The sequence below is a fragment of the Cibotium barometz genome, chromosome 17 (genome assembly GCF_041138505.1).
Source record: "Cibotium barometz isolate CiBa-2024 chromosome 17, ASM4113850v1, whole genome shotgun sequence".
NCBI lineage: Eukaryota > Viridiplantae > Streptophyta > Polypodiopsida > Cyatheales > Cibotiaceae > Cibotium > Cibotium barometz.
Window position 1 is genome coordinate 9,478,305 of NC_141062.1, and position 26,325 is coordinate 9,504,629.

At 41.4% G+C, this 26,325-nt stretch overlaps 1 protein-coding gene across 1 annotated transcript; it reads right to left on the reverse strand.

Annotated features, from left to right (window-relative positions):
* Positions 1 to 20,843: 20,843 nt before the first annotated feature.
* Positions 20,844 to 23,281, reverse strand: LOC147629650 (uncharacterized). Its single transcript, XM_086811154.1, has 2 exons — positions 22,782 to 23,281; positions 20,844 to 22,692 (listed from the first exon to the last, which is right to left on the reverse strand). Exons 1-2 carry the CDS (start codon positions 22,851 to 22,853, stop codon positions 21,271 to 21,273), a joined length of 1,494 nt encoding a protein of 497 aa, XP_086667280.1. The 5' UTR covers positions 22,854 to 23,281; the 3' UTR covers positions 20,844 to 21,270.
* Positions 23,282 to 26,325: the final 3,044 nt, after the last annotated feature.

The following is a 26,325-nucleotide window of genomic DNA, read 5'->3' on the forward strand; positions in this document are numbered from 1 at the left end:
TTGCAGGGCTGGTATTATGACGTAGCCTGCCACTCCATGGTCTATCAACAGACCCACTAGATGAGGACTCTCCTGGTCCACTCAAGGACTGTGATTGCTGACCTGCATTCTGTGCAACCACACTTCCACTCACATCAGCCCCAATAGCTTCTTTTTCAGCAACATACCAGCTGCTCATCTCATCAAACACAACATCCCTGCTTACCCTCAGCTCACGTGTAGCAGGGTTATAACACCTGTATCCCTTTTGCTCAAGGGAATATCCAATAAACACACATTTTTCAGCTTTCGGGTCCAGCTTAGTTCTCAGCTCATCTGGCACATGCACATATGCAATGCATCCAAAGACTTTCAGATGAGACAAATCTGGTTTTCTGTGGTTTTCTACCAGTAAACCTCTCCTCTGGAGTTACATCATGTATGGCTGCAGTTGGAGTCCTGTTCATGATGTATACTGCTGTAGAAACAGCCTCAGCCCAATAGCAATGCGGCATATTCTTCTCTTCCATCAATGCTCGCGCAATCTCAGCAATGTGCCTGTTTTTCCGCTCAGCAACTCCATTTTGCTACGGAGTGTATCTGCATGTAAACTGTCTCCGAATACCATTCTTCTTCAAGAATTCAGAGAACTCATTGGAGAAGTATTCTCCCCCTCCATCTGACCTTAGGCACTTGACATATTTCCCTGTTTGCTTTTCAACCAATACTCTAAAATTCTGAAAATGAGTGAACACCTCACTCTTCTCCTTCATGAAATATACCCACACTTTCCTTGTGTGGTCATCAATAAATGTGACATAGTACCTGCAGCCTCCCATAGACACGGTCTTCGTAAGACCCCATACATCTGAATGCACAACATCTAGTGCATTTCTGCTCACATATCTGCTACGTGGAAACACATGCTTTGTTTGCTTCCCAAATTGGCATGCTTCACAGATCTTATGCATACTTTCCACTTTAAATTTTGGCAGCCCTGTCACAATTCCTTTTGTTTGCATAGACTTCAATCTCTGCACATTTACATGTCCAATTCTTTTATGCCATATGTCTGTGTCTGCAACAACTCCTGAACCATTTGCAAACATCGCAGCACTCATTTCAGGCATGTCTACATTCAACGTAAACATTCTGCCCACTCTGTTGCCTTTTGCAACCAACCTGCACTTGTCTTTGAAATCTTCAACATAACACCCATCAGGGGTTAAACTGAACCTGCAAACCCTGCTCAATCATCTGGCCAACTGAAACCAGATTCTTTGTTATGTTCAGTACATGAAGTACATCTGCAAGGTACTTCACTTTGCCATCCTGCATAGACAATGGCACATCTCCAATGTGGGCAATTGGATGAGCAGTGTCATCCCCTGTTTCCACAAAACCTGGTCTTTCCGGGTTTTTCATCTCCTTGAACCACTCCCCATGACTCGTCATGTGGTTCGAAGCGCCTGAGTCCACATACCCGGTGCCTCTTCATGCTCACCTTCTATGTAGTCCCAATAGCCTTTTCCCATCAGGAAATTCGTCAACCTAAACCTCCAAGCATGGAAGTTATTCTTGTCAAGCTTCTCAGCCACAATCTGTGTTATGCCATCATTAGACATCTTGCCAAACACACAATTTTACAAGAACCTGCACTCTGGTTTTTTTCTACACAAATGCTGTATTTTCTGCACAGCGGTACTGTAGTACTCTCAAATGTCACAACTAGTGACTTCAATGTGCATACATACACCCAATGGCAACTGTAGACCTCTTTGCAGCACCCACAGTGTCTGCACAGTCTATCTGTCTTCCTGCAGTACTTAAAACAGAGTTCTGCAGAGAATCGATGACTTACCCGCAGTGCTCGAAATCGCCTGCTTTCTGAAAAACGGAGGTCCAGACGCGCCTGAAACGCTTTTTTGGCCCGAAAATTTCAGTCCAAAGGAGTCCAAAGGACTGTATAGTTGCCCTATAGCTTTACTCCCGCGAAGAAAGCTCCTCAATCAGAGATCGTTTGTCGGTGCCTCCCGTAGAGCTCCCGACAAGGGTGTAATCACCAACACAATAGGGAAGAGTAGTTGAAGCTCTTACCCTCGTACCGCTTCCTGTGGTTCTCTTGCTTGCAGCTCAGCCCTTAGCATGAACCAGGCTCTGATACCATGAAAAGATGCAGGGGGGAAGAGAGCTTGAGCTCTTGCAAGCACACACACACACTCACAAAACCCTAATAGAGAACACACAAGGTGAGAGGCTGAAAATCTTCTTCTTCTCTACTCAACACTCAACACACCATATACAAGATAAGAGTACACACAATATGAAAGGTACTCAACCAAATACATACACGGGTTTTCTATAGTGTGAACCCGACTAAATGAGCTGGCGCTATAACTATGCCAGTCTCTAGAGTGGCTGTCACACAGCCTGTCATCCCACTGGCCGCATATCTCCCATGATCTCACCAACCATGCCAGTGGTGTAAGTGTGGGGCCTATCCCCCAGGCGGGTCATCAGTGGCCACCGCCTCACTAGACGAGCTCGATATCTCAACACTCTACACATAGTTCTATATCAATGTTTCAGGGGAGACTATGTGCCATCCGCCACCTTCTCGAGCTTTTCTTTAACTTTGGCATCTTCCAAAATTTGGAGGCACTTAGGACTGTGGTACTATAAGGCTACCTTTCCATGCGCAGTGTGGAGTTCTCTACTGATTATTGCACCATGTAATTCCTAGGCATACTAACCTAGATAGCTCAACTTAGGGCCCCGTGTGGGTCTTTTCTTTCTGCTCACTAGGGATCTCGTTGCACTGGCTTGTGTCACTGTCGATGTCTCTGCGGCTTCTGGGTCAGATGTTGCTAAGATCGACATCTGTATATTGAGAAAAAGGTCAGTCCATAGACCGGTGGGGGTATGTGCCACGCCTTGTTGTTTTCTTTTTTTTTTCTTTTCTTTTTCTTTATTTTTTCCCCTTTTTTGGAGGTGTCAAGGTTAATTTTGATGGGAAGTGTGTTAGTGGTGTGAGCAATTGAGGGGGTTTTAAGTGATGTGACAGGGTCCAAATTCTCGTGGTTTGGTTAAACACCGTGAAAGTGCAGGTGTTAAGGCCGTGAAAGGGAAATTCATGAAAGTGCACGTCATGAAAGTCAGTTTTGTGAAATAGGGTAAATTCGTGAAAGTGCAGGCCGTGAAGGGTAAGCCCGTGAGATGGGGAAAACCTATGAAAGTCAGTTCCGTGAAATTTAATTCCGTGAAATTGTCTAAGGCCGTGAAAGTCAGTTCCGTGAAATGGGGTAATTTCGTGAAATTGTCTAAGGCCGTGAAAGTGCAGGCCATGAAAGTCAATTCCATTGAAATGGGGTAATGCCGTGAAATGGAATTCCATGAAATTGTCTAAGGCCGTGAAAGTGCAGGCTATGAAGGGTAGTCCCATGAAATGGGAAAACCTGTGAAATTGTAGGTTTTTGGCTTTGGTCCATGAACTTGCAGGTTTTGTACCTTGAATTAGTGAAGTTGTTTTCGTGTTTGATTAACATGTTTTCATGAATGCATGATGTTATTGAACCGTAGAGCATGGAGTTTGTGCAACGATGATAATGAATGACATTGTCGACAAGGGGGCAATCAATGATTTCTAATCTTGCAATTTTATGTTTACGAAGAAAAGATATGGAAACATGAAAAGAAAGAAAACACAAAGGAAAGGCACAAGCTCCCACCTCAAACTCGTATATGTTGTTTTTTCACTTTGATAAAGAAAGAGGAAATCGATGAGAGCAAGGCTCTATGGTTACATTGCGCACACGATGAACGACGAATGCAAAATGATGAAAAAGGAAGGAATTTGATTTTATGGCGCAGCCGTCAAACTGGGCAGCTGCCTTAATGAAGAATGCCATGTGTCTTCCTACGATTGGTTAAGAAAAAGTAATTGTTTCATTACGTGAAGCCTTTTGGACCAGTTCACGGTGTGAGCCTTTTTGGACCAGTTCACGGCGTGAACTACTTAGAATGTTTTACAGCATGAACTATTTTGTACCAATTCATGATGTGAACTTTTTTGGACCAAGTGTGTGCAAGATTGATACCCTATATTTCTCTTCATGCTTAGACACTCAACCATGCATTCAAAGATTGGATGAAGTGAATGATACCCATTTTTACCTTGTATCCATTTTTGAGTAATGGTGGATACCTTTATCTTTTTATTGCCATGGAAACCAAGGTAGTATTTTGGCACTTCTGGACAGGTGTTGTTGCAAGTGTTTAAACTCCGTGTGAGAGTGCTTGATTCTTCCCTCCACCCAACTAAATAGTGTTTCTATTGAGTCTTGTAGATTGGGGTTTGTATTGGTGTCAACTTGTTACACCTTCTTTTTCTTCTTTTCAATGACTTTGTCTAGCTCCTTGATTGAGGTGGTTATAGGTATGGGTTTTGTTATATTTAACCCATCCTGTTGGGTTGGCTTCTTCCTCCACACCAGTGTTTGTGCACTCCTAGCATTTGTTTTAGTTGGGAGTTGGTTCTGAATGCCTTTATTGCCCTTTTCTTTTGGAGGTATTTGTAACAGTGGCCACTGGGTGGAGTTTGGGCACCCATACTGTTGTATTGCCTTGGTAATAACCTTGTGTCATTAGCAAGTCCTTTCAAACCGATTGCTTACGAGCACTTTGTGGAGTGTTGTTTTGTTTGGAGTATCGCTAGCTTACCTCTATGAAAACCATTTATTCTCCTCTTTGAACCTTTCTTGTTGATTCCTTATTAGCCCTTCTCATCCTTGTATAGTTGGTTTCTAATTTGACCCTTAGGCACCCACTGTTGTGTCCCCCTGACTTGGGATGCTTTTTGTGTAGGGATTGTGGAATTGTTGCCTGTTCTGCTACATGAGCTAATGTCACTGTGCTTGGTGTTTCTATATCCTCAATCATGGCCTGCTCCCTGTGTTTATCGAGCTCCATAAGGGTACGAAAATGACATTGTTTCCCTCGTTCAGTAGTGTTGTCCTCTTTTCCCATTGGATATTATAGTTACTAGCGCAAATCCAAGATCATCCCAGGATCATTTCCTCCTCCATCAAAATTACAAGCATGACAAACACCTTTCCAACCAAGGAATTATTTCTGATGGAAACATTAACACTTAGACATCCCTTAGCTTTCGTAGTTGTCAAGTGCACACTATGTACTTGTGCATTGGTGGTTTCAAGGTGTGGTTTATCTAAAGCTACCCATGTCTCATATGAGATTAGGTTATGACTTAATCTCATATCTATCAATGCAATGCTCGTTGCATGACATTTAGTTGTAGAGATTCTCGTCCTAAGTCTTGTTGGCTCGATGTTTAGTTCATCTTCATCCAAGGAGAGTTAGTGAAGCCATGTTCACATGCAACATTCTCTTCTAGAGTATCTATTTAGCTTTGGCCTCCCTTGCCTTACCCTCTTCTTGAGCTTGCTGGATTTTTTCTTTTGTGAGCTCCTTTCGTTGTTTTAAAAGATGTTCTTGCAAGAGCATCTCTTAGGTCAGTGTTCCAAAATATTTTTTAAGATTGCTTCCATTGACGTAACCCTCCATTTGTATGCCCTCAATTTTCTCAATTCTAACCGACCCCTGAGGTGTGATCTCGAACACTCGGAAGGGTCCTAGACCTCTGTACTTGAGTTTCTTTTTTCTAGTGCTCCCTACACCATGCATGAGGACAAGGTCCCCCGTTTCCAGTTCTTTTTATTTTAAGTTATTGTCAAACCAATGTTTTCTTTGTAGTTTTTTGACCATAAGTCCATTCGATGTAATTAGTTTGGTTTCATCAAGCTTTTCTAAATCGATCAGCCTTTCAGCTAATGCATATTTCATCAAACGTTCTCGCATTGCAATTCTCAAGCTTGGAACTAAGTATTCCATAAGCATTATTGCCTCAACACCATAACCTAGACAGAAGGGAGTATATCACGCTACCTTATACAATGTCTGCTATTACCTTATGTTCCCAATCCATTTGCTTCCAATGTTTTCATCAAGATAGTACACAAAATCTTTTTTGTACTCTCCGCTTGACCATTAGCCTATGGATAATAATGGTGTAGCAAGCTTGATAAGATACCGCATTTTATCTTTGTTCAAGGGTCATTCTTGCGAAAAACCATAAGCTAGATAATCGGATATTTCCTTTCTCCATTCGGGCACCATGTCCAGTTTGAACAAACAAGCATGGTCATCATCAACACCAGTTGTCGAATCCCCATTTGGAATTCTCGACATATGATTGGCCAACACACGTTGTGTCCCCTTTCTCACCATAACCCCGTGAAGTTAAATTCTAATAGTAATAGCAACCGGCGTGTGATTCTTCTCATGGTGCAAGGTTTGTTCACCAAATATAATAAGGCTTGATGGTCCACAAAGAACACGAATTTGTTGGCCAATAGGTAATGTCGATACTTCTTGACTGCATAAACCATGGGCAACCCTTCTCACTCTGTGGTAGTGTAATTCACCTCTGCATCATTCAATTGGCGAGACTAACGAAGCAGAATGGATAGTCCAATTTGAACTCACCAGGTTGTGCCAATACGCATCCAATAGCAAAGTTCGATGCATCAATATGCACATGAAATATAAGGTCCTAATTTAGGTGGTCTTAGAATTGGTGCGCTAGCCAGTGCTTGCTCTTCAGTTTATCATATGCTTCCTGGCATTATTTAGTCCATTCAAAGACAATGAGTAGCTTATATAATGGCCTGGCAATTTTAGCATAGAATATTATGAAGCGACGGTAATAGCGAACATGGCCCATAAATCTTTGTGTACCTTTGGGTGGTTGCAGTTCTAAGATCAACCTAACCTTGCTGTCATCTATGGATATACCATTCTTAGAGACAATGTGTCCCAATATCACACCGTGTTTGACCCAAAATTGGCACTTTAAAGGATTTAAGGATATACGATATAATCGACATCACTCAAGCACCTTTCTTAAGCAAGCCAGATGGTCTGTCCCATCGAGAGTGTGCACACAGATCATCAATGAATACCTCCAACCACTTCTGCAAGTAGTCTTGGCTATGCACATTAATCGTTGGATTGTTGCTAGTTCATTGGTGAGACCGAAGGGCATGACTTTGTAAGCAAACGTCCCCCACATTGCATTAAAGGTTGTCTTATGCTGGTCTTCAGGTGCTATAGACACCTGATTGTAACCTGAAAATCCGTCCAAGAAGTTGTAAGCTTCTTCACCAACTACTCTCTCCAAAACATGTTCCATATAGGGCAATGGATAATGGTCCTTCTTAGTAGCTACGTTGACCTTTTTAAGATGGACACATACCCTAAGTTTCCCATTCTTCTTTGGCACTATTACGATTGGTGACAACCAATCTGTATGTTCTATCTCATAGATGAAATCCATAGCAATGAGTTTATCAATTGCTGCATATTTAGGATTCATCTAGTATGGTTTTTGCCTGGTTAGTCCATGATTGGAATCGTATGTTGCACCACCTCTCAGGTGGTACATGCTTCATCTCTTTGTAGTTCTAGGCAAAGCAATCCTTAAACTCTTTAAGGAGAGCAACAAGCTCATTTTCTTCAACCAGAGTCAAGTCCTTAGCGATATAAACAGGTTTGGTTTTCTCCCTTGGTTCTACAATATCAACTTCCTTGACTTCAGTCGGGCCATCGTATGATGTGGATAACGCATTTTCCTTAACTCTATTTGCCGTCAGTCGGACGGACCACCTTTCGTTTGTCTATTGTGTAGGTTTTGAAATGGTTTGGTACTAAAAGCAAGTTTGGTTTATTCTCATTCTCAATTTTTGTTTTAGCCATAACTTTCCTGGCCTCTCACTCAACTTCTGCCAAAGCTTTGTTTCATTTTCGGTGCCTAGCTTTCGTAAGCTTAGGTGTTTTCGGTTCTTGAAGGATGACTTCATCCCTATGTTTTCCTTCAAGGGATATCTTACTAAATTCCTCATCCCAATCCTTAGAAAACTCGTCTCATGTACCTTAGTAGCTTCGAGGTATCTCAGCCATACTGGGCATCCGTGGGTTTTCTTCGTAGTAGGGTATTTCGTCGAGCGATATATCATTTTTTCATTCGCCATCTTCTAAGGTGTTGGGCACTGGTACGGCCTTGTGATCCAGCCCCTTCTATGCTAGAGACCTCCTCTTCTGATTCCTCATCAAAGGTTTGCCAATTGACCATACAGATAGAGGTAGTGGGAACAGCTCCAGATTCCACATATTGGGTTCCTTGGGGTTGCATCACATCTGTGGTAGCTAGCACATGCATCCAGTTTTCACTGAAATCTGAAGGAGGAAGTGATACATACATTTCTGTTTCCTCTTTCTCTTTGTAATTTTCCACCATGGTTGGGCAGGCATATTTGTACGAATGTGGTTCATTTGGTTATGACCAAATCATTACCGAACAGTTGCCCTTCCATGGGGTATGCTCTCCATGTTCTCAGATCTATCTTTAGAATTTGTGAATCCCTACGAACATACACATGGTCTAATACCCAATCGTGCACCAATTTGGATCATGAAGGGTCTCCCCAATATTATGTCATATGAGTTTGGTTGGCACAAAAAGTCCATTACTACAAATGTATGATGATGGTAGCGAAACGTAAAGTGTTTAGAGTCTCACATTCTCTAAAAACCCAATGAGCCTTGAAGATGTTCCGTCTGCCATTTTAACGATAAGATCTGCTCTTTTTAGATCGGGTTTTCCCTAGTTTTCCCAACATCATTTTGTGCTGATGCTAACCCCCGCCCCACCATCCAGGATAGCCAGTGCCTGGTTTATGATGAATTGGGATCGTAGCATTAGTGTCATCGCTTTCGCCAGTTAATTAACCGGTATCTTGATGACTCTGTTTATTCTTTCCCTTGTGTGTTTTAAGGTTCTTTTTGCCAGAGGTGACAGAACATCCTCTGTAATGTCAGTTGACCTTAGTCGCCTTCTACCCGTTCCTTTATGTCTGCCCATAATGTTGGTGAACTGCGGAACAATTGTCCCAATGGCATTTGCACAGAAGTGGATAGTACAGCCCGCGAGGCTGCCTATGTCTCTGGGTTCAGGGTTCCTTCCATCATGTATGTGTGTCTCATAGCCATCCCTAGGGAATGAATGGATGGACTCATCCTGCGCATCTTCCTCAAACATTCTTGACATCGTGTTTCCTATGTCTCTGGGTTCACGGTTCCTTCCATGTGTGTGTCTCATATCCATCCCTAGGGAATGAATGGATGGACTCATCCTGCGCATCTTCCTCAAACATTCTTGACATCGTGTTTCCTTGAGATCCCTCTTCCATCTCTTCTGGAATTGGAGTAGATACATCCAATTCCCTTTCCCTTGTTGGTTTGTTTCTTGGATAAATTGTATCCTTGACCCTGTTATCCCTTAACTTGGCTTCGTGAAGTTGTTGACACTCTTCTACTAAAGCCTTGGCTTCTTTGAGCTTCCTTATCTCCTCTTTGACATTTGGGTATTCATCAACTCCTTTAGGGGTTGATGGTCTTTCCCCTTGCATCTCTTAGTCAGGCTCTTTTGGTTTGACCGCTTGATCCCTTTCTTCTCTTGATTGGGTGGATCCGGTGTCAATCGTATCTTCTTCAGATCCATCTTGGATTGTGACCCTAGTGTCACCCGTATCCACTTTTTTCACCCTCCTTCTCCTACCATTTTTGGAAGTGGTTGAATCTGCTAGGTTCTTCCCTTTGTCCCCCAATTGGGCCTGGGCTCATGTCAAGACATTAAGTGGGGTGATGTTTCCAAGTTGCACACTAATGGTCTAGAGGGTGGCCTGGTTAGAAGTAGAAGTCGAACCACTTAAGTGGTATAGATAATCTTTGATCAAATGATCAACTCCACATTTAGTACAAGTAAGTATTGGCATGCCATGGGGGTGCAGTCAATTGTGGAGGTTGGTGTGTATGAACCACATTCTTGTTTGGACATTCAGTGAGTCGATGCAGTCCACCACAACCAAAACATTATAGCGGTCCTCTCCTCATGTTTGAGTTTATGTCCTTACCCTTCCATTGTACAATGGTTTGAAACACAGGTATTGGTGTGTTATTCTATAAGACATAGAATTCTCGTGCAATCTCCTCAGCTTCCTCATAGTACTCACCCATTGAGTTCTACTTCACGCACCATATCCATATCTTCTAATGGCTCTTTAATCAATACTTGTTTGATTTTAGCATGTGGTAGTAGAACAGGTGATGGCAGAGGTGAAGTGTCATGTACCCGAAACATCCCCCTAGGTAAATAGGAAGAGTTTGGCTATCCTCGAGCCTACAATGATTTGCACAGGTGATGCTGGTAAGGCCAATGGAGCTCTAGGTGCCAACAACTATGCTACTATTTTGAACCTTGGATATCTGCACATGGAGGTGTCATGATTCCCTAATTTTACATAGTGTGCACAATAGAGTAATGGTCTTGCTCTTAACCGTGGGCATTCGGTGGTAGTGTGATTCAATCTGCACATGGAGCACCACACCAATTCTCTATGAGGGTAAAGATGCATATGCCCATGCCTAGATGTTTTTCTTCCATCCTTTACCTTCAATTTTTCTAGTGTTGCATTGTGCTGAGTTCATCCACAGTCATGTTCCCAACTTGCTTGCTCCGAGTTCCAATCTCTTGGTGACTCAAAACCCACGAAGTCATTGCTGAAGATATTTTGACATCTTCTGGTTGTGGCAATTCTAGCATATTGTCTTCATATTTAATTGCCATTTTAGAGCATGCATCTAGAGTAGCCGATCGGGCTAATACCAAATAATTGTGCATCTTGTGGTCTCGGACTCCTCTTCGGAAGCAAGGCAATAATTGATCATCAGTTAGCCTCTCTCGTAGTTTACACCTTGAATTCAAGTGCTTGAGCTACTGAGACACATAGTCTCCATTTCCTTTTGTTTGATGTTGTGCAGCTATGCCCACAGGACTCCATCTGTCACCACTTCTGGAAAATCTTGGGCACAAACATATTCTTGAGCCATGTGAAATTAACCTTATCTTCGAGTTTGAGGGTTCATAACCATTGGTGCGCTTTTCCTTCTAAGGTCAGTGAGAAAGCATGAATCATGGTTACATCACTTATTGGCCCATAGGGTTTCGCATGTGGACTCAAAGATCTCTACATGTTGAATAGGATCCCCATCCCCAAAGAATTTTTGAATGAGCTTTGAAATGATGTGTGGCTTCATTTGGGAGGGTCGGGATTCTAGAGCAATGCCTAGTTCCCTAACCATTCCTTGGCCCATTTTCACAGCCATATTCAACAAATCCATTCTTGTGACCGCATTAAGATCTATGGTTGAATCTTCCCTTGGTCTTGGAGGAGCTACTCTCCCCCCTACCTAGACCTCATCATCTTCCTATGTTGGCTCTTCTAGGAATTTTCAGTCCATAGGACGGTCCGACCACTTCATTCTGGAATGGCTCGTCACATTAGTCGCCTCTGTACACCGTTGTAGAATTACGAGCTCCATGTCCTGGAAGAACGTGGGATGATTAATCATCTGCTCGATGTCCTTGGTGTACAGGCGGTCTTCCACTTCACTCGTTTCTTTTGGTAGATTATCCCCTTCATCTAGGGTTACGAACCCTTCCTCCGCTCTTGGCTCTTCATTAATGGATTCTAAGTTTGGAATTTCTCGCTCACTCCTGCCCATGACTAATTCCAACTCTTTACCACGTGATTAAAGTAAGTTCACACTTCCCATCTCCTTTTGTTCAGCTCTAGCCCTTCGAGTATCGAGCTCTTGTTTCCTTAAGCTCAATTCTCGATGCCGTTCTACCTCAATCCTTTTCAGATCTAAATCTACTTCCTCTGAGTTTGGGAAGAATACTTGACCAGTCATGGCTACACTTTCTATGTCTCTTCTCATTCGGGGGGGGTGTCAGTTGTTTCACAGCCTCGAATTTGAAGGTTGGATAGGTACTTCTTGCAAGTCCAGCGTTGGTTGATGGACCCATGCCCGCAGATTGCGCCTCTTCGTCTTCTGGTTTGGAGACCAAAAAATCCCCAAGCTATATCAATGATACCACTGGATCTAGTAGGGAAGGGTGGTTTCTTTTCTTCCCCAAACCCAGAGTATCGCAGCCCTTGTTCCATGGATTCTTCACTACTAGTTTCGACGGTGGTTAGATTATTTAAGACACTCAATTGAGTGCTTACTGAGTGGCCTAAACCCACACTCTTTTGATAGGAAGATCTTGGGTGATTTGATGCACTATCGTCAGGAGTGAGGTCATCTCCGATGAGCTTTCCAGACCTCAACTGCATGTGAATATGATTTGATAAGCTATTTTGCTACCCCAATTAAATTGTGGTCAAATACTGTCAACTTTTTTTCTGAGGCCGTGAGATTGTAGAGAACAGTTCACGGCGTGAAATGTCAGAAAATTGTTCACATCGTGAATGATTTTCTACACTTTCACTTGTTTAAAATTTTTGTTTTGGACTCAGAAATCCAGGTTACCTTGTTATGATTTTTACTAGTCTCAAGAACTTCCTTAACCTTAATCTGACAATACCAAGTTCGTGAGTTAGATTTGATTAAGGTGTGAAATTGTAAAAATAGTTCACGTCGTGAAATGAAAATGGTTCACGTCGTGAAATGAAATGGTTCACGTCGTGAAATGAAATGGTTCACGCTGTGAAATGCAATTGGTTCACACCGTGAAATGCTTTAAATCGGTTCACATCATGAACGTTTTCTGCTAATTCATGATTCTTAATTTTGTCAGAGCCGTGGTGTCAGAGGTGTCAGGATAAGGCTACCTATTTTTGGCAAGGTAATCTCGTGAATTGTGGCAATGATGCCAGGAGCATTTCATGCCATGAAGTTGCAAAAAACATTTCACATCGTGAAATGGTCTCTTGCAATTTCACGTGGGAAATTACCGCATCGATTGAGATAAATTTGGGTGTAAAATACCTATCCAGATGCTTCCAAAATAATTGTGCCACTCATAAGGAATGTAATACGAGTTTAAGACACAATCAATGGCTCTTTATTTTTATGATTTTTAAAAAAATTTAAAAGGAAAGAAAAACAGAACATCACCCTACTCGTTCACGTTAATGATTCTGGTGATACAAACATCAAAATTGACTAGAAAAAATAGTGGAGCCTTCTTCCTGACCACTCCACCACACAAATACACAACAAAAACAACCAATTTCTCGTAATTTTTCACTTTCACTTAAATCTTATCCATTCATTCCATACACAATGCACTACCAAAATGCAAAGCCAATGATGAATCTTATGTAATGGGAACTGAAACTCAAAGAGGATGGAAGAAACAAAGGTGTTTCCTGGCAACGACGCTAAAAATGTTATGGGCTACCACACCTCCAAGAGGGAACTCAATGCATTCACCTTAGGGAAGAGCAATAGAACACAACTGCCATAGGGCACTTACCAATGCTTTGAACTTGTGTCCCTTGAGGTCTCCAAGCTCATTTGAGAAGCTCCAATCCTCCCAGCTCAACCTCCATGCTCTCACCATAGAGTCGCTCACACCACCACACAAGGCAATCACTCTCTCTCACTCCTTAATACAAGCATGCAACATACAAGTATAGAGAAGGCACAAGTGCTAGAACACTCTCTCTCAAGACAAAAGCAAGAGCTCTCAATAGCACAAAGGGGGATTTTGTTCATTCATTATGATAAGATGCCTTATATACAATTGGCCCTTATTCACACTACTTGGGCACCCAAAACTTACTTAACTAAGGCCTTAGGTGCCAATAACTCATAATGTACAACTTTTATAGTGCCTTTGCATGACACTTATTAATGTCGTAAAATGGAGGTGCATATTTGTTAATCCAAAATGGGATTAACACTGACATGCTAGAGTAAAAGTAGACGTCAAGAGCTGCCCATATCATTACTACATGTTTTTGATCATCAAATCACATTCAAACGTTGAGTCGAAAGTTAGTGGATTTCGGCTATTTTTTCAACATGTGTTGAATCAATGACACATGTTTTTCAAAGGAGTTACTTTGTAATAACTTAGCTCAAATGAGATATCCATGTTTTAAGCTTATTTAATAAATAAGGTCGGATATTATTTTTTTAGTTTAAAGGATTTATTTATGTCTTTGTTTGAATTACTTTTAGCTATGATGCAAGTTGCACATCAATTTTAGCTAGAATCTCCATATGTGAAGTGTAGATTGCAATGCTATACTTTGATATCTCAAGATGAAAAAGATCCTTTGAGTCTTGTGAATGTATTGCATTAAGAGAGTCTCTTAATATAATATGTAAATGATAAAAAGAACATTTTGAGTCTTGTGAATGTATTACATTAAGAGAGTTTCTAAATGAAATGAAAATCCGAAGTTGGCTTTGTTGTTTAATTGTAGGAGTGGTACTTTTGGAGTGGACATTAGAGCTGTTAAAAAACTCCATGCTTTTGAAAAAGTCCATGTTTTCTCAGTGATAATGTAGTGTTTGGCTTACTTTTGCAATGGAGACTAGTGCTTGACTCAAACTTGATGTGGTTACCCATGTTATAGTGGGGTGACACATTCATCCTCTCTTTATGAAAATACATAAAGTTAGCATGTATGTTATGTGATTCTTTAAAGAAGAGAAAAAAGCCAAAAAGAGTAGGAGACATATGTCTTATAAAATGTGTTCTTCTTAAAATCAAATATATAAACATGGCTTGGAGAACTTTGGAAAATGGCATTTATGTCATGTAAATATTAATTTGAATTACCCAGCCATATGCTATTTCAATCGTAAAACTTTAAATCCGCTCAAAATAAGATATGAGAATCCTAAACTAAAAATATATATCACAATTTTAAGACATGAAACATCCAAAAATACTAAAGGGAACCTGTTGAGAATGGCACCCATGTTATGTGACAACTATGTTGTGACCTCCTATTTTACTTTTGTAGGGTTTGAATCTTGTATCATTAGAAAAATGGTTCTCATGATCAAATTTTGTAATGCCTCAAGTTGAAAGGGATGCATTCTAATAATCCCATGAAAGGTATAACTACAAAGCTCCTTCTTCCCAATGAGTATAGTTTGTCATGATAACATAAACCTATTTTTCTATGTTGAGGGGTTCCCACCCACTTCAAAAACATGATTATATGTCACTTCATTCAAAAAGTGAGTGCACATTAAACATTTAGTGTTCTTCATAAAACAATGTTCAAATATTAAATGAGTGTGCATTAAACATTATTGTTCCTCTTGTCCCTCTTCCAAACGCCATGTGTCCCCTCCCCTCCGAAGAACTTATGCGCATAATAGATAGTATAGATATAGATAAATATATCACTCACACACACACATACCCACACACACACACACACATATATATATAATTATACATACATGTGTGTGTGTGTGTGTGTGTGTGTGTGTGTGTGTGTGTGTGTGTGTGTGTGTGTGTGTGTGTGTAAATAAGGGTGCACACACACACACACACACACATGTATATAACACATAAATACATATATAATCTTATTTTATTAAAATCTAAATTAATTCTCTCTCTCTCTCTCTCCCCCCAGGCTTGTCCCTATCTCACTCTCTCATACACACACACATGAACATGCACATGCCTCTCTCTCTCTCTCTCTCTCTCTCTCTCTCTCTCTCCCCCCCAGGCCTCCCCCTATCTCACTCTCTCTTTATCTCAGTCTCACACACACACACACATGCACATGCACCCTCTCCCTCTCCCTCCCTCTCTCCCTCTCTCTCCCTCCCTCTCTCTCTCTCTCTCTCTCTCTCTCTCTCACACACACACAAACACGCACACATGCTCTCTCTCTCTCTCTCTCTCTCTCTCTCTCTCTTCTATATATATATAAATATCTCTCTCTCTCTCTCTCTCTCTTCTATATATATATAAATATCTCTCTCTCTCTCTTCTATATATATATAAATATCTCTCTATCTCTCTCTCTCTCTCTCTCTCTCTCACACACACACACACACACACACACGCACACATGCTCTCTCCCTCCCTCTCTCTCTCTCTCTCTCTCCCTCTCTCAAGTGTTGAAACTATCCCCCCTCACACACACACACACATGTACACATGCACTAATGCAAATGTACACACTCTCCTCCTACATGCACTCTCTCACACATACAAATTCTCTCTCTCTCTCTCTCTCTCTCTCTCTCTCTCTCTCTCTCTCTCTCTCTCTCAAACACACACACACACACACACCCTCTCTCTTGTCAGCAAACATTCTCCCACACATAAAAACTCTCTGTCTCTCTCTCTCTCTCTCTCTCTCTCTCTCTCTCTCTCAAACACACACACACACACACATGTAAATATATATTATTTTATAATATTATGTTTTATTATATTTAGACATATATACCTACTATATATACATATATATACATGTGTATTTATAAAATAAACAAACGCACACAAATACACATATACATTCAATTAGTTAAATTTTAATGGGTAGGGATGCATGGTGAGGTGTGCTCACTCTTAAATAAGTGTATTGATATCTACACGTTGAAGTTTTCATGATGAAGCTCACTTTTTAAGAGGGAGGCCCCTATTTTTTCTCTCAAGAAAATCATTAGAAGGGATAGCTCTCCTTTCAAAAATTCAAATGCCATGAGATGAGAAAACTCAAATTTGAATAAGGGACATTGTGAATCTCTCCCTTTTCTCCCTTGGCTCACTCACTCCTCTCCTTTAGCCACTTGGAAAGGGGGATGGCTAGAGAGAGTGACATGTGCTAGGGGGAGAAACTTATACTTAATAAAATAGATAGATTTATATTGGTATAATGTTTCAAGCATAATTTGGTTGATGTCTAAAGCACTTTACACACATGGTCCCCCCTAGCCGCCAACCAAAAAAAACACACACACACAACTTGTCGAGCCCTCTAATTGATGTTAGTGGCTGTCATGTTCTAGAATCTAAATCAATAAACGATGGCCATTGATTGGTAGAATAGAAATACCTATGACCATTGGTTTACCATTTATGTCAAGAAGTGGTAATGAGCAAAGCAAGAAAGACCAATCTACCCTTGTATGATAGCAACAAACGTGTAAGAATGGGTATGCTTCCACTCAACCCTGGCTTCATTGGCCACCTCAACCAATCTTGATTCAGCAACCAACAATAAGTTCACATGTAAAGAAATTGGTTTTTAAATTTTTACAACATGGTCACCTCAACACATAGTTAAGGCAAACTCACGCTAGTGGTATGACTTTCTCTCCTTATTGTGAATGTTGTTTGTTTCCTTTTAATCACCACCTTTTTCACTTATTATTGGAAGGCACCTAGCTAGAAGGCTTATTTTTTTACACGATCACCCACAGTGTCAAACTATTTTACTTATGATCAGGCTATGCACTAGTTTCCACAAGGAAGTTCTACATTTTCATTTTTTATTGTAAATATAATTCACTCAAACCAACTATAGTTTGGCCAATGTGGAAATTGGTCCTATGGTATGCCATTTAGTAAAATTAAGAACCTTAAATAATGGAATGTTTTTTAAATTTCGAGAGTGGGTACTGTGGAGGCACTAAAATCTACCCTCGCGTGGCATATAGTTAATTGAATGTTGTTGGATTTTATTTCAAAACTATCTACACTATTAAAGCTTGCAATAAATAAATCTTGCAAGGTTGCATACGCTGTTAGCAATGAGGTTAAGTTCAAATCCTATTAATGCCATTTTTGCAATAAGGCTAGTATTCAAATCCTGGATGCCATTTTTGTAAGGAGGGCGAGATCCTTTGTGACAAAACAAAATTGACTAAGTAATATCCCTAGAAATTTGCCCCATTCATTAAATGGAAGATTAAATAGGAGCCATTAGTAGATATTAATCCCCCATGTTTAAAAGTACAATAGCATATTTATTTTTTGACAAGGTTCAACTTTGAAAAGAACATAAGTGCTATTTTTGCCATGCATGCAAAGGATGACACACATGTTATCTTCTTGCATCTCTCTCTTTCAACCTTGAAAAGAACATAGGTGCTATTTTTCCCATGCATGCAAAGGATGGCACACATGTTATCTTCTCGCAACTCTCTCTTTCAACCTTGAAAAGAACATAAGTGCTATTTTTCCCATGCATGCAAAGAATGACACACATGTTTATCTTCTCGCAACTCTCTCTCTTTCAACCTTGAAAAGAACATAAGTGCTATTTTTCCCATGCATGCAAAGGATGACACACATGTTATCTTCTCGCAGCTCTCTCTCTCTCTCTCTCTCTCTCTCTCTCTCTCTCTCTCTCTCGCTCTCTCTCTCTCTCTCTCTCTCTCTCTCTCTCTCTCTCTCTCTGCCCTTAGACAGGAAGTGAAAACCCTTGGCCCCATTTAGATTTTTGTACCTTAAGGCATTAATTAATGGGCCATATAGAATTATTGTGATTAACACCCGTATAACCAATGTGCATTACATGGAAGGTAGCTTTAAAGGTGCCAAGGACGAGTTGTGAAAATCCCAAGACAAGTTACAAAGATGGAATGAGCATACCATGGAGATGGGCAAGGAGTCAATGGACTTGCTAGTAGGTTATGAGTGTTATGTTGCTAATGCACAAGTAGTGGGTTGTACCTTGGCTTAAGGGAAACAGAGACACTATTAAAGTGCCATGACTTTTCTAGGATTGGGCATTAAAAAACATGAGCAATGAAAGTTTTAAGATGTTCAAGATGTCACAAAGATATAAAGACATGGGCAATCTCTAGAGTCTAGACTTCCTACAATCAGGGTATTTAAGTATTGGACCTCAATCATAGTATGTGCCACCATTTTTTTAAAACCACTAGGAGAACCTATGGTGCATCGATGATTACTAAGGAGTAGGAACCAAAAACTAAAGGAATCTAAGAAGGGCTTGGAGGCCTTCACATGTCTCATCAAGGGATGTTAGGAAACCAAATTATTTGGGTGTTGAATAAGAATGAATTTTTAGAAAAAAAATCATCACAAAGGGGGCTTCACAAATGCCCACGAACATGTGTGTCCTAGCAACCCCCTCCACATCCAAGGATTACCAAACATGTGTGTGCATCTTCACACATCCAATGAAAGGACAAAGTTATTGGCCCACATAGACGATGACTCATGGACAACTTTTCTAAAATAGTGCCTGGCTTCTGAAGGTGGTCCCAAGGTTAACTAGGGGAAAGGAGCACATGTTTTTGGAAACTTTTTGCAAACTGCCAAAAATTGTCGTCCATGCAGATTTAAACAAAGGACCTCCTTCCAACTCTTGCTTGCTCATTTTTTTCAAATTCTTGCATGCTTTTGATGGTTTGCTTGCTTGAATAGGTTTGAGTGTACAATCCCCTCGTGTCCATAATGGTGAAAGCTAAAATGATTTGAATTTGACAACAAATGGTGGCTTGGTTAAACCCTTTAACCATGGGCTTCACCTGATTGCAGTCATTTGTGAAGCCCCCCCTAAAAGTACAATATTTCAAACCCTAAAATCTCAAATTTGCAAGTAATTTTCAAAATTCGCCAGTGCAAAATACATTGTACTCGGGTTTTTTGTGCACACTCGTAGAAACGAATCAAGTGTGGTCAAACTTATTTTTTAGATACAAATAGAAACCAACACTTAGGGTTGGGATCCACTCTCTTACTTCGATTCATCAAAATTGTCAAAACCGAAAGAGAGTCCCATTATGTGAGGGTTAATGGGAGGGTTGAAAGTCTTGAAAATTTCCTTGATACGGAATGCTTTTACTAGCTCCCCTTTTAGTTTCTCCTATTCTTTTGAAGCCCTACTAAACCATTGAACATCAAGGGTTTAGTAGGGGTATGAGGAACGTAGCCCCAAAAAAGTCTCTTTCTTCAAGATTTCCTCCACCTTCTCCCCCTCCATATACATAGAGCCCCACTAAACGTATAGTGAGACACTTCTTATTAGATTTTCCCCCACCCCCCCAAAAAAAAAAGCTACCACTCGCCTTGGGGCCAAAGCCACTCTTGGTTCAATTCCCTCCTCTCCGCGAGGTCTAAGCCAATTTTGGTTCAATGGTGAAAGGCAGCCTTTCAACATAGCAAAAAACGCAACCCACCGCTACCCCCACCCCCACCCCCACCTCTCCCTCTCCCTCTCCCTCTCTCCCTCTCCCTTGGAGGCTGTGGTATCCTTTGATAAAAAAAATAGTATCATATGGCATTCCAATCTCTTGTTGAACATGAGCCCTCTGCGCGCGCATAATGATTCAAAAGTAATCAATAGGTCTCATGTAAGAAGCTAGCAGAAAATCCAACTAAAGAGGCTACACCTTATAGAAATTACACGTAGACACATGGGCCTGTAGTGACAGTGTAGCCAATTGAGCATGACTTGACATAATGTGATATAATGTAAATTACCAAACTACAAAATTGCTAAGAACAAAGAGCATGAGAGCTAAGCGGCTGAATAGCACTGTATTTGTTGAAGGTTGACATAGGCTTTGGTGGCAAGGTGGTGGCAATGGCAACAACAAAAGAGCAAGAATATGATGCATGGAGCTAGCAGATGGGAAAGAAAGCGTAGCACGGCATTAGCCAGATGTGTGGTGTGCCTCGGTAAGTAGTCGGGTATGTAAAGGACGGGAGGTTTACAAATTATGTTAAGGAGAGGCAGCAGTATGCAGGGTAGAGAGAGTAGAGGAATCTGCAAGCATTTGAGTGGTGTGCAGAGAGTTTGAGCTAGAGGATTAGGCATGCAGATATGGCAAACAACCGATAACAAACCAACATTTCAGAAAATTACAAACAAACAATAATATCTTATTCTTGAAACATGGCAGTGACAATTCAGAAAAATAAAGTAGGCTTGGAAACTTGAGCAAAATGTACATGAGCACAAAGGTGCTGCAGTTCACATTTCTCACCGGGCAACTTCTCTGCTTAAAAAACAAAGCGATACCAACGCCACTAGTGTGAGACTCGCAAGCCCTACCTAGAGAGTACAAACCCTACTTTCTACATGACCCAGAGTGAAACAAAAAAGAGGAAATATTACACACAATAATCCCATAACAACTCAGACAATTCTGAAGCCAAAGATAAGATTGGCCCGATTGCACACGTAGAGTTGTTAGGCTTGCATGCTAGTCTCTCATCGGGCGACCTTTAAAGAGTGAGAGCGCCGCTGCAGGAGATGATGCAAGATACATGGCTGACACGGGGGCAGGAGGGGAGAACCACTCAAATACAGGCTTTTCACTACTACTGTGGCTGACTAGGGCCTAATAGATTGTTGGTGAATGGGAAACTCCAGCTGCAAGTCTTCCTTCTACTGGGAACATGTGCATTAATTGGCCTTGGTGTGGAGAGGCTGGGCTGAGCTTGCGGAGCTTCTTGCTCCTAGAGCAGGGATCTGCTTTTGCAACCCTTGCTCGAGTCATCGTTGAAGGGGAGCCACCATTGTTTATGGGGCAATACTCCATAGGCCCTTGCACTAATGGTGTGGACATATGAGTTGGATATGGCAAAAGCACATTGCTGGGCACCATGGATACCTTGGGAATGTCTCCTGTGCTGAGAGCTGGAGGCGGGTGGCGCCATTGCGGGAGAGGCCCGGCCAAAAGAAGGGTTTGCAGCAGAGGCCCTGCCTGCATCACAGCTTGTAATAGCTTGCCTTTCTCTGGCAAAGAGCTTAGCATCACTTGAGGATCTGCCTCAGGGGGCTCTGGAAGATGAACTTGCCTCATTGGAGTGGGACTGCCTTGTGATTTTGCTGCAGGGGAGAGCATGGTAGATGCAGAGAAAGTCTGCATGGTGGAAGGTGGAGCTTTCATGGTGGGCATTGTCACTGCAGTTGCCATTGTCCCCATAGATACTGTGGGGGATGGCGCATTGTTGACCAATGTTCTCATCACACGTGTGCCCATGTTGCCTATGGATAATGTCGGAGATGAGGCACTGTTGGCCATGGATGCTGCAGCCATAGGTGGGCTCACGGCCGTGACCTGAGTTGACATGGGTGCAGAGAGTTCGGAAGGGCCCTTTGTGCATGGCACTTGTTGGAACTGCTGCATAGATGCAGAACTTGAGTTGGAAGATGATTGCCGGGACAGCGAGCGCATGGACACCATGGTTTTGCCTACAATTTCAAAACCTTCATCATCTTGCTGCAAATCAGTCAGATTCAGGCTTGCATCGGCATCAAAAGACAAATCTTGGTCCAGAATCTCCAACCTAAATTCCTGTTGAGAGTCTTCAGGCACACTCTCGCAGGTGGGCTCAATGGCGAACAGAGCCTGCAAATCCTGACCTTCAGTGCAGCTTTGAGAGAAGGATTGCAGAGCCTGTTGAAGCTCCAATGGGGCAGGGGCCTTGGGCATACCACTGAAGTGGTCGTTGTTGAGGTGCTCTTCGAGGTCCTGCAGGCTCCATGGGGAAGAAGAAGGTGAGGACACAATGGAAGAGGAGTGCATGAAGCTGCAGGGGGAGTCTGCAGAGGATGTGGTATGTTGAAGAAGCAGGCATCCCTGCAGCTTTCTGCACTCGTCAAGAGCTTCGTCTCTCTCTTTCCTTGTGATGCTCAGAAGTTCCTGCAGTTGCCATAGCTTGGCTTCTTGGAGCTTCCCCTCGGCTTTTGCAGCGGATTTTGTGCTCTCCAACTCCAAGGAAACACACATCAGCTTGTAATGAAGCTCTTCTGGGCTCTACATAACAATAAACGCAAGCAAACAACTCTGAGGTCTCAATCTCAGTACTATAACCATAGAAATTAGTAGACAAAAAGATGCTTTACCTCTCCATTGCAGCATGACCAAGAATTCGATGATGCAGGGTCCATGAAGATAGAAGCCAAAGACCCGTCCATACAGGCAATGCACACCTTCAAGGGATAGCCTTAGGGGAGGGGCTAAAAACAAGAGAAAAAGAAAGGATTCTGCAGAGGGAGATTGTCTCACAAAAGCACTTTCCTCACGCTTTCTTGATCTTGACAACCATAAAAAGCTTCGCTAAGAGGGCGCAGAAGTAAAGTAAGGTAACTTCTTATATGTCCAAAATACAATATGCTCTCCGCAAGCGCCCCAAGTTGTTCCAAAAGAGAGACAAACTTAATAACCCCAACTTGTTCCAAAAGAGAGACAAACTTGAAAGAAAAAAAAAGGCTCGGTGCTGTCTATTCTTCTATGGGAATTTGGAAAGGAAAGCTGCTACCAGTAACCAGGCTCTTGTGCAAATGCAAATTCCAAAGACCCCCTGAATCAACCGCTACTAACCGATTACCTCTCTGAGCCCTCTTCCGCCTAGTAGTAGCTGCAAGGTATACTAGGTGCTTTATATGCACACGCACTTGTACTATTCCAAGGCCAAAAAAACTCCAGGGGCCACCGGCTATCCTTTCCATTGAGTCATTTAATGAACTTCTCTCTCTAGAAAGAAATCTCTCTCTCTCCTTCACTACCCCACGATTCTTTTTTTTTTTTTTTTGGTTATAACAGCGGAATATATTAAAGAAAAATGAGGTTACAAGAGCCCATGTGGAAGGTCCATGGGGAGACACTAAGACCAGATGCATCCTTCAGAAAGAAAGGGTAAAACTCTGAAACAGAACAGGAAACAAAGAAGGAAAAAGCACAGATGCTACCCCACGATTCTTGCTACCAAACTCAAACTTGTTAATTTTGATAGGTCTATGGCTGATTTGCATGTGAATTTATTTTTCCTTTTTTTAAATCGAAACGAGAGAGTTTGTATTATTCATTTATTTATTTTTTATGGTGTGCCGATGCGAATTTATTTTTTCGCATTCGTTTCGGTAAAGAAAATTGAGGTCAGTGGGAACTCGAAACTTGGAAGCACGAGAGGGATGGGCCCCACGTGAGCCCTCCATTAGAGGCGCCACCCCTCGATCCATGTTCCCCCCCACCAATCCTCCACGAATTCGGAACTCCCAATCGCACAGGCAAAATCACATTTATAAACCATTTCTTTTCTTTAGAAAAAAACCCCACCGAATTTTAATTTAGCAATTTTGTTTTCAAAAAATATCACGCGCATATCCCCCACGCCGAATGCACCTCATCTGGCCCCCTCCCCTCCTCTACAGCACACGATCAAACCTTTTCCCCTCCCATTCATGCATTGACTCCAATCTTCCCCTTACTGCCTATATGTTTACGTACACAGAATCCCATCAAGATCCTTCAGGCTTTCCCCATAGTTAAAACCGTCACAAAGTCTCCCCGTCCCCTAGGTTCAAAGCACGCCTTTGCACCCACGTACCCCAACCAGCCCAGAACGTTCAAACTCCAAGATCCAGCCTTCAACGTCCAATCCTCCAAACTGAAATTTGTAAAAAACCTTACAACTGCCCTCACACGAGTCACCGCCAGCATTTCGTCAACGTCCCCAAACCTTTTGGGATTGCATTCAGACCGATTGCTTGCTATGGACGTAGCCCGGAGGCCTCAAATGTGAAGGCATACGTTCAAATCTGGGTGTACGGTACATAACAATCTAGTCCCGTTACACGGTTATAGATACATATTTCTTTTTCTTTTTTTCCAATTTCAAAGTACACTTCTCATACACACTACGCACTAGATGACATTGCTTACATGGGGGAGAGATGACATCACTTATACACTGAGAGATTTGAACCCATCAGCTAGAGACTCTCTCCTCCCCAACTCCTTCCTTACCAGTGCCAGGGACTCTCTCTCTCTCTCTCTCTCTCTCTCTCTCTCTCTCTCTCTCTCTCTCAGCAAAAGTACGATAATAGGGAGGTGGGCAGTGGTGGAAGTCATTAGGAGACTCTCCCTCCATAGGGATTTTCTAGATTTTTTAAGGATCTTGGAAATTTTGTGCTCGTTATATTTCAATCAACAAATTGAGAGCCAAGAATTTAACAGAGACCTTACATATAGATTAATTAAATTGGTCGCTATGTCTAAGGTTTTCCTAAGGTGACATTAACCCCTCTCCTCTCTTTAGGTCCCCTCTTCTGCCACATGTTTTTGTGGACCCCCTTCCCCACCTCTTTTGTACTACCACTATATAGGGTGAAGCTAAACAAGTAAAACGGCCATATGATTTCTAGAAATGCAACAATACGGGCATCATCGCAGTAGACATGTCATACAACAACCATTCTAGGGACCAAAGTATTCATTTTTGTGACACTCTTAATTTTTTAAATTATCAAATGTTTATGGTCATAATGAGACACAAAAATAGGTTTTTAAAAAATAAAAACTTTTCTTCTTCTTAGGCCCTTTCTGTAGAGAGCCTCCGTGGAGGCTATAGAAAAAGGGGTATTTATATTATGTATAAAACATTACCAAATACAATCTTCAAAAGTAAAGGTACAAGTGATGACTTCTTCTTCCTAGATTAGACAAAAGCTAAAACCTCTTTACTTTGTTCCATTCCAAGAAGTCTGCTTCTTTAACCACATCTCCATCCTCAAAACGTCGAATTTTGATTCCCCCCCCCTTATTTACTAATTTAGTTGGAGCTTTGTATTTTTGCATCACAATAGCAACGACTAGGCTTTCTCTCTGCACCCCTTGGTGCTAGCTCTTTCCATCAAGTCCTCCTTCATCTTCTCCATCGGCTTCTCTATCATAAATTGAGTTAAAAACATGATAATTTAAATAGCATACAACTTACAACTTCAAAAGCATATTTTGCAAAAACAAAAAACAAAAAAAAAACAAGAAGATATAAATCTCATAAAGAAAAGGATCTTTTGTTAATGAAGAAAAAGATCTTTTGTTAATGAAGTACATTGAAATCTAAGTGCATAAACCAAGACGATAATGTAGATGTTACAGTACGTGCTTTGATAGACGAAGGTCTAAGATGCTAGTTGTTGACTGTCTAATAATTTCTTGAGCTTGAGTCTCTGGGATTTGTGTATAACTCGGTCATGTTCAATGCAAATGCATATCCTTGTTTGTAGTAATAGATGTCCTCGTCGAAAGAGACAAAAATACTATTGTATCTTGTATTGCATCCTCCTCAAAGATTTTGTGTATACTTGACAAATATCTTCCTTTGCTAACTTGATGTTAATGTCTTGTCCATGTTTATTTTTCAAACTATTTTGACAAAAGGCAATGATGCATTGTCGCAAATATGAGCGTAAGAAGATTGAAGCTTCAAAATTAAATTAAATTGGCTATGCCAAAATAGTACATAGTCTTTTTATCTTGTATGTACAGGAGTACCATTCATATAAATCTCTTTTCCTCCTACATATGTCCCTTATGTGTCTAAGTAAATCTCTCTCTTTTGAGATACCTTCGATAGAAAAGCTTTCTTGAAAATCCTCTAGCTCT

Coding starts and splice junctions, on each gene's coding strand:
- LOC147629650 (XM_086811154.1), bottom strand. CDS start 22,853: ATGGACGGGTCTTTGGCTTCTATCTTCATGGACCCTGCATCATCGAAT. Junction 22,693..22,781: donor GGTCATGCTGCAATGGAGAG/GTAAAGCATCTT, acceptor ATTGTTATGTAG/AGCCCAGAAGAGCTTCATTA.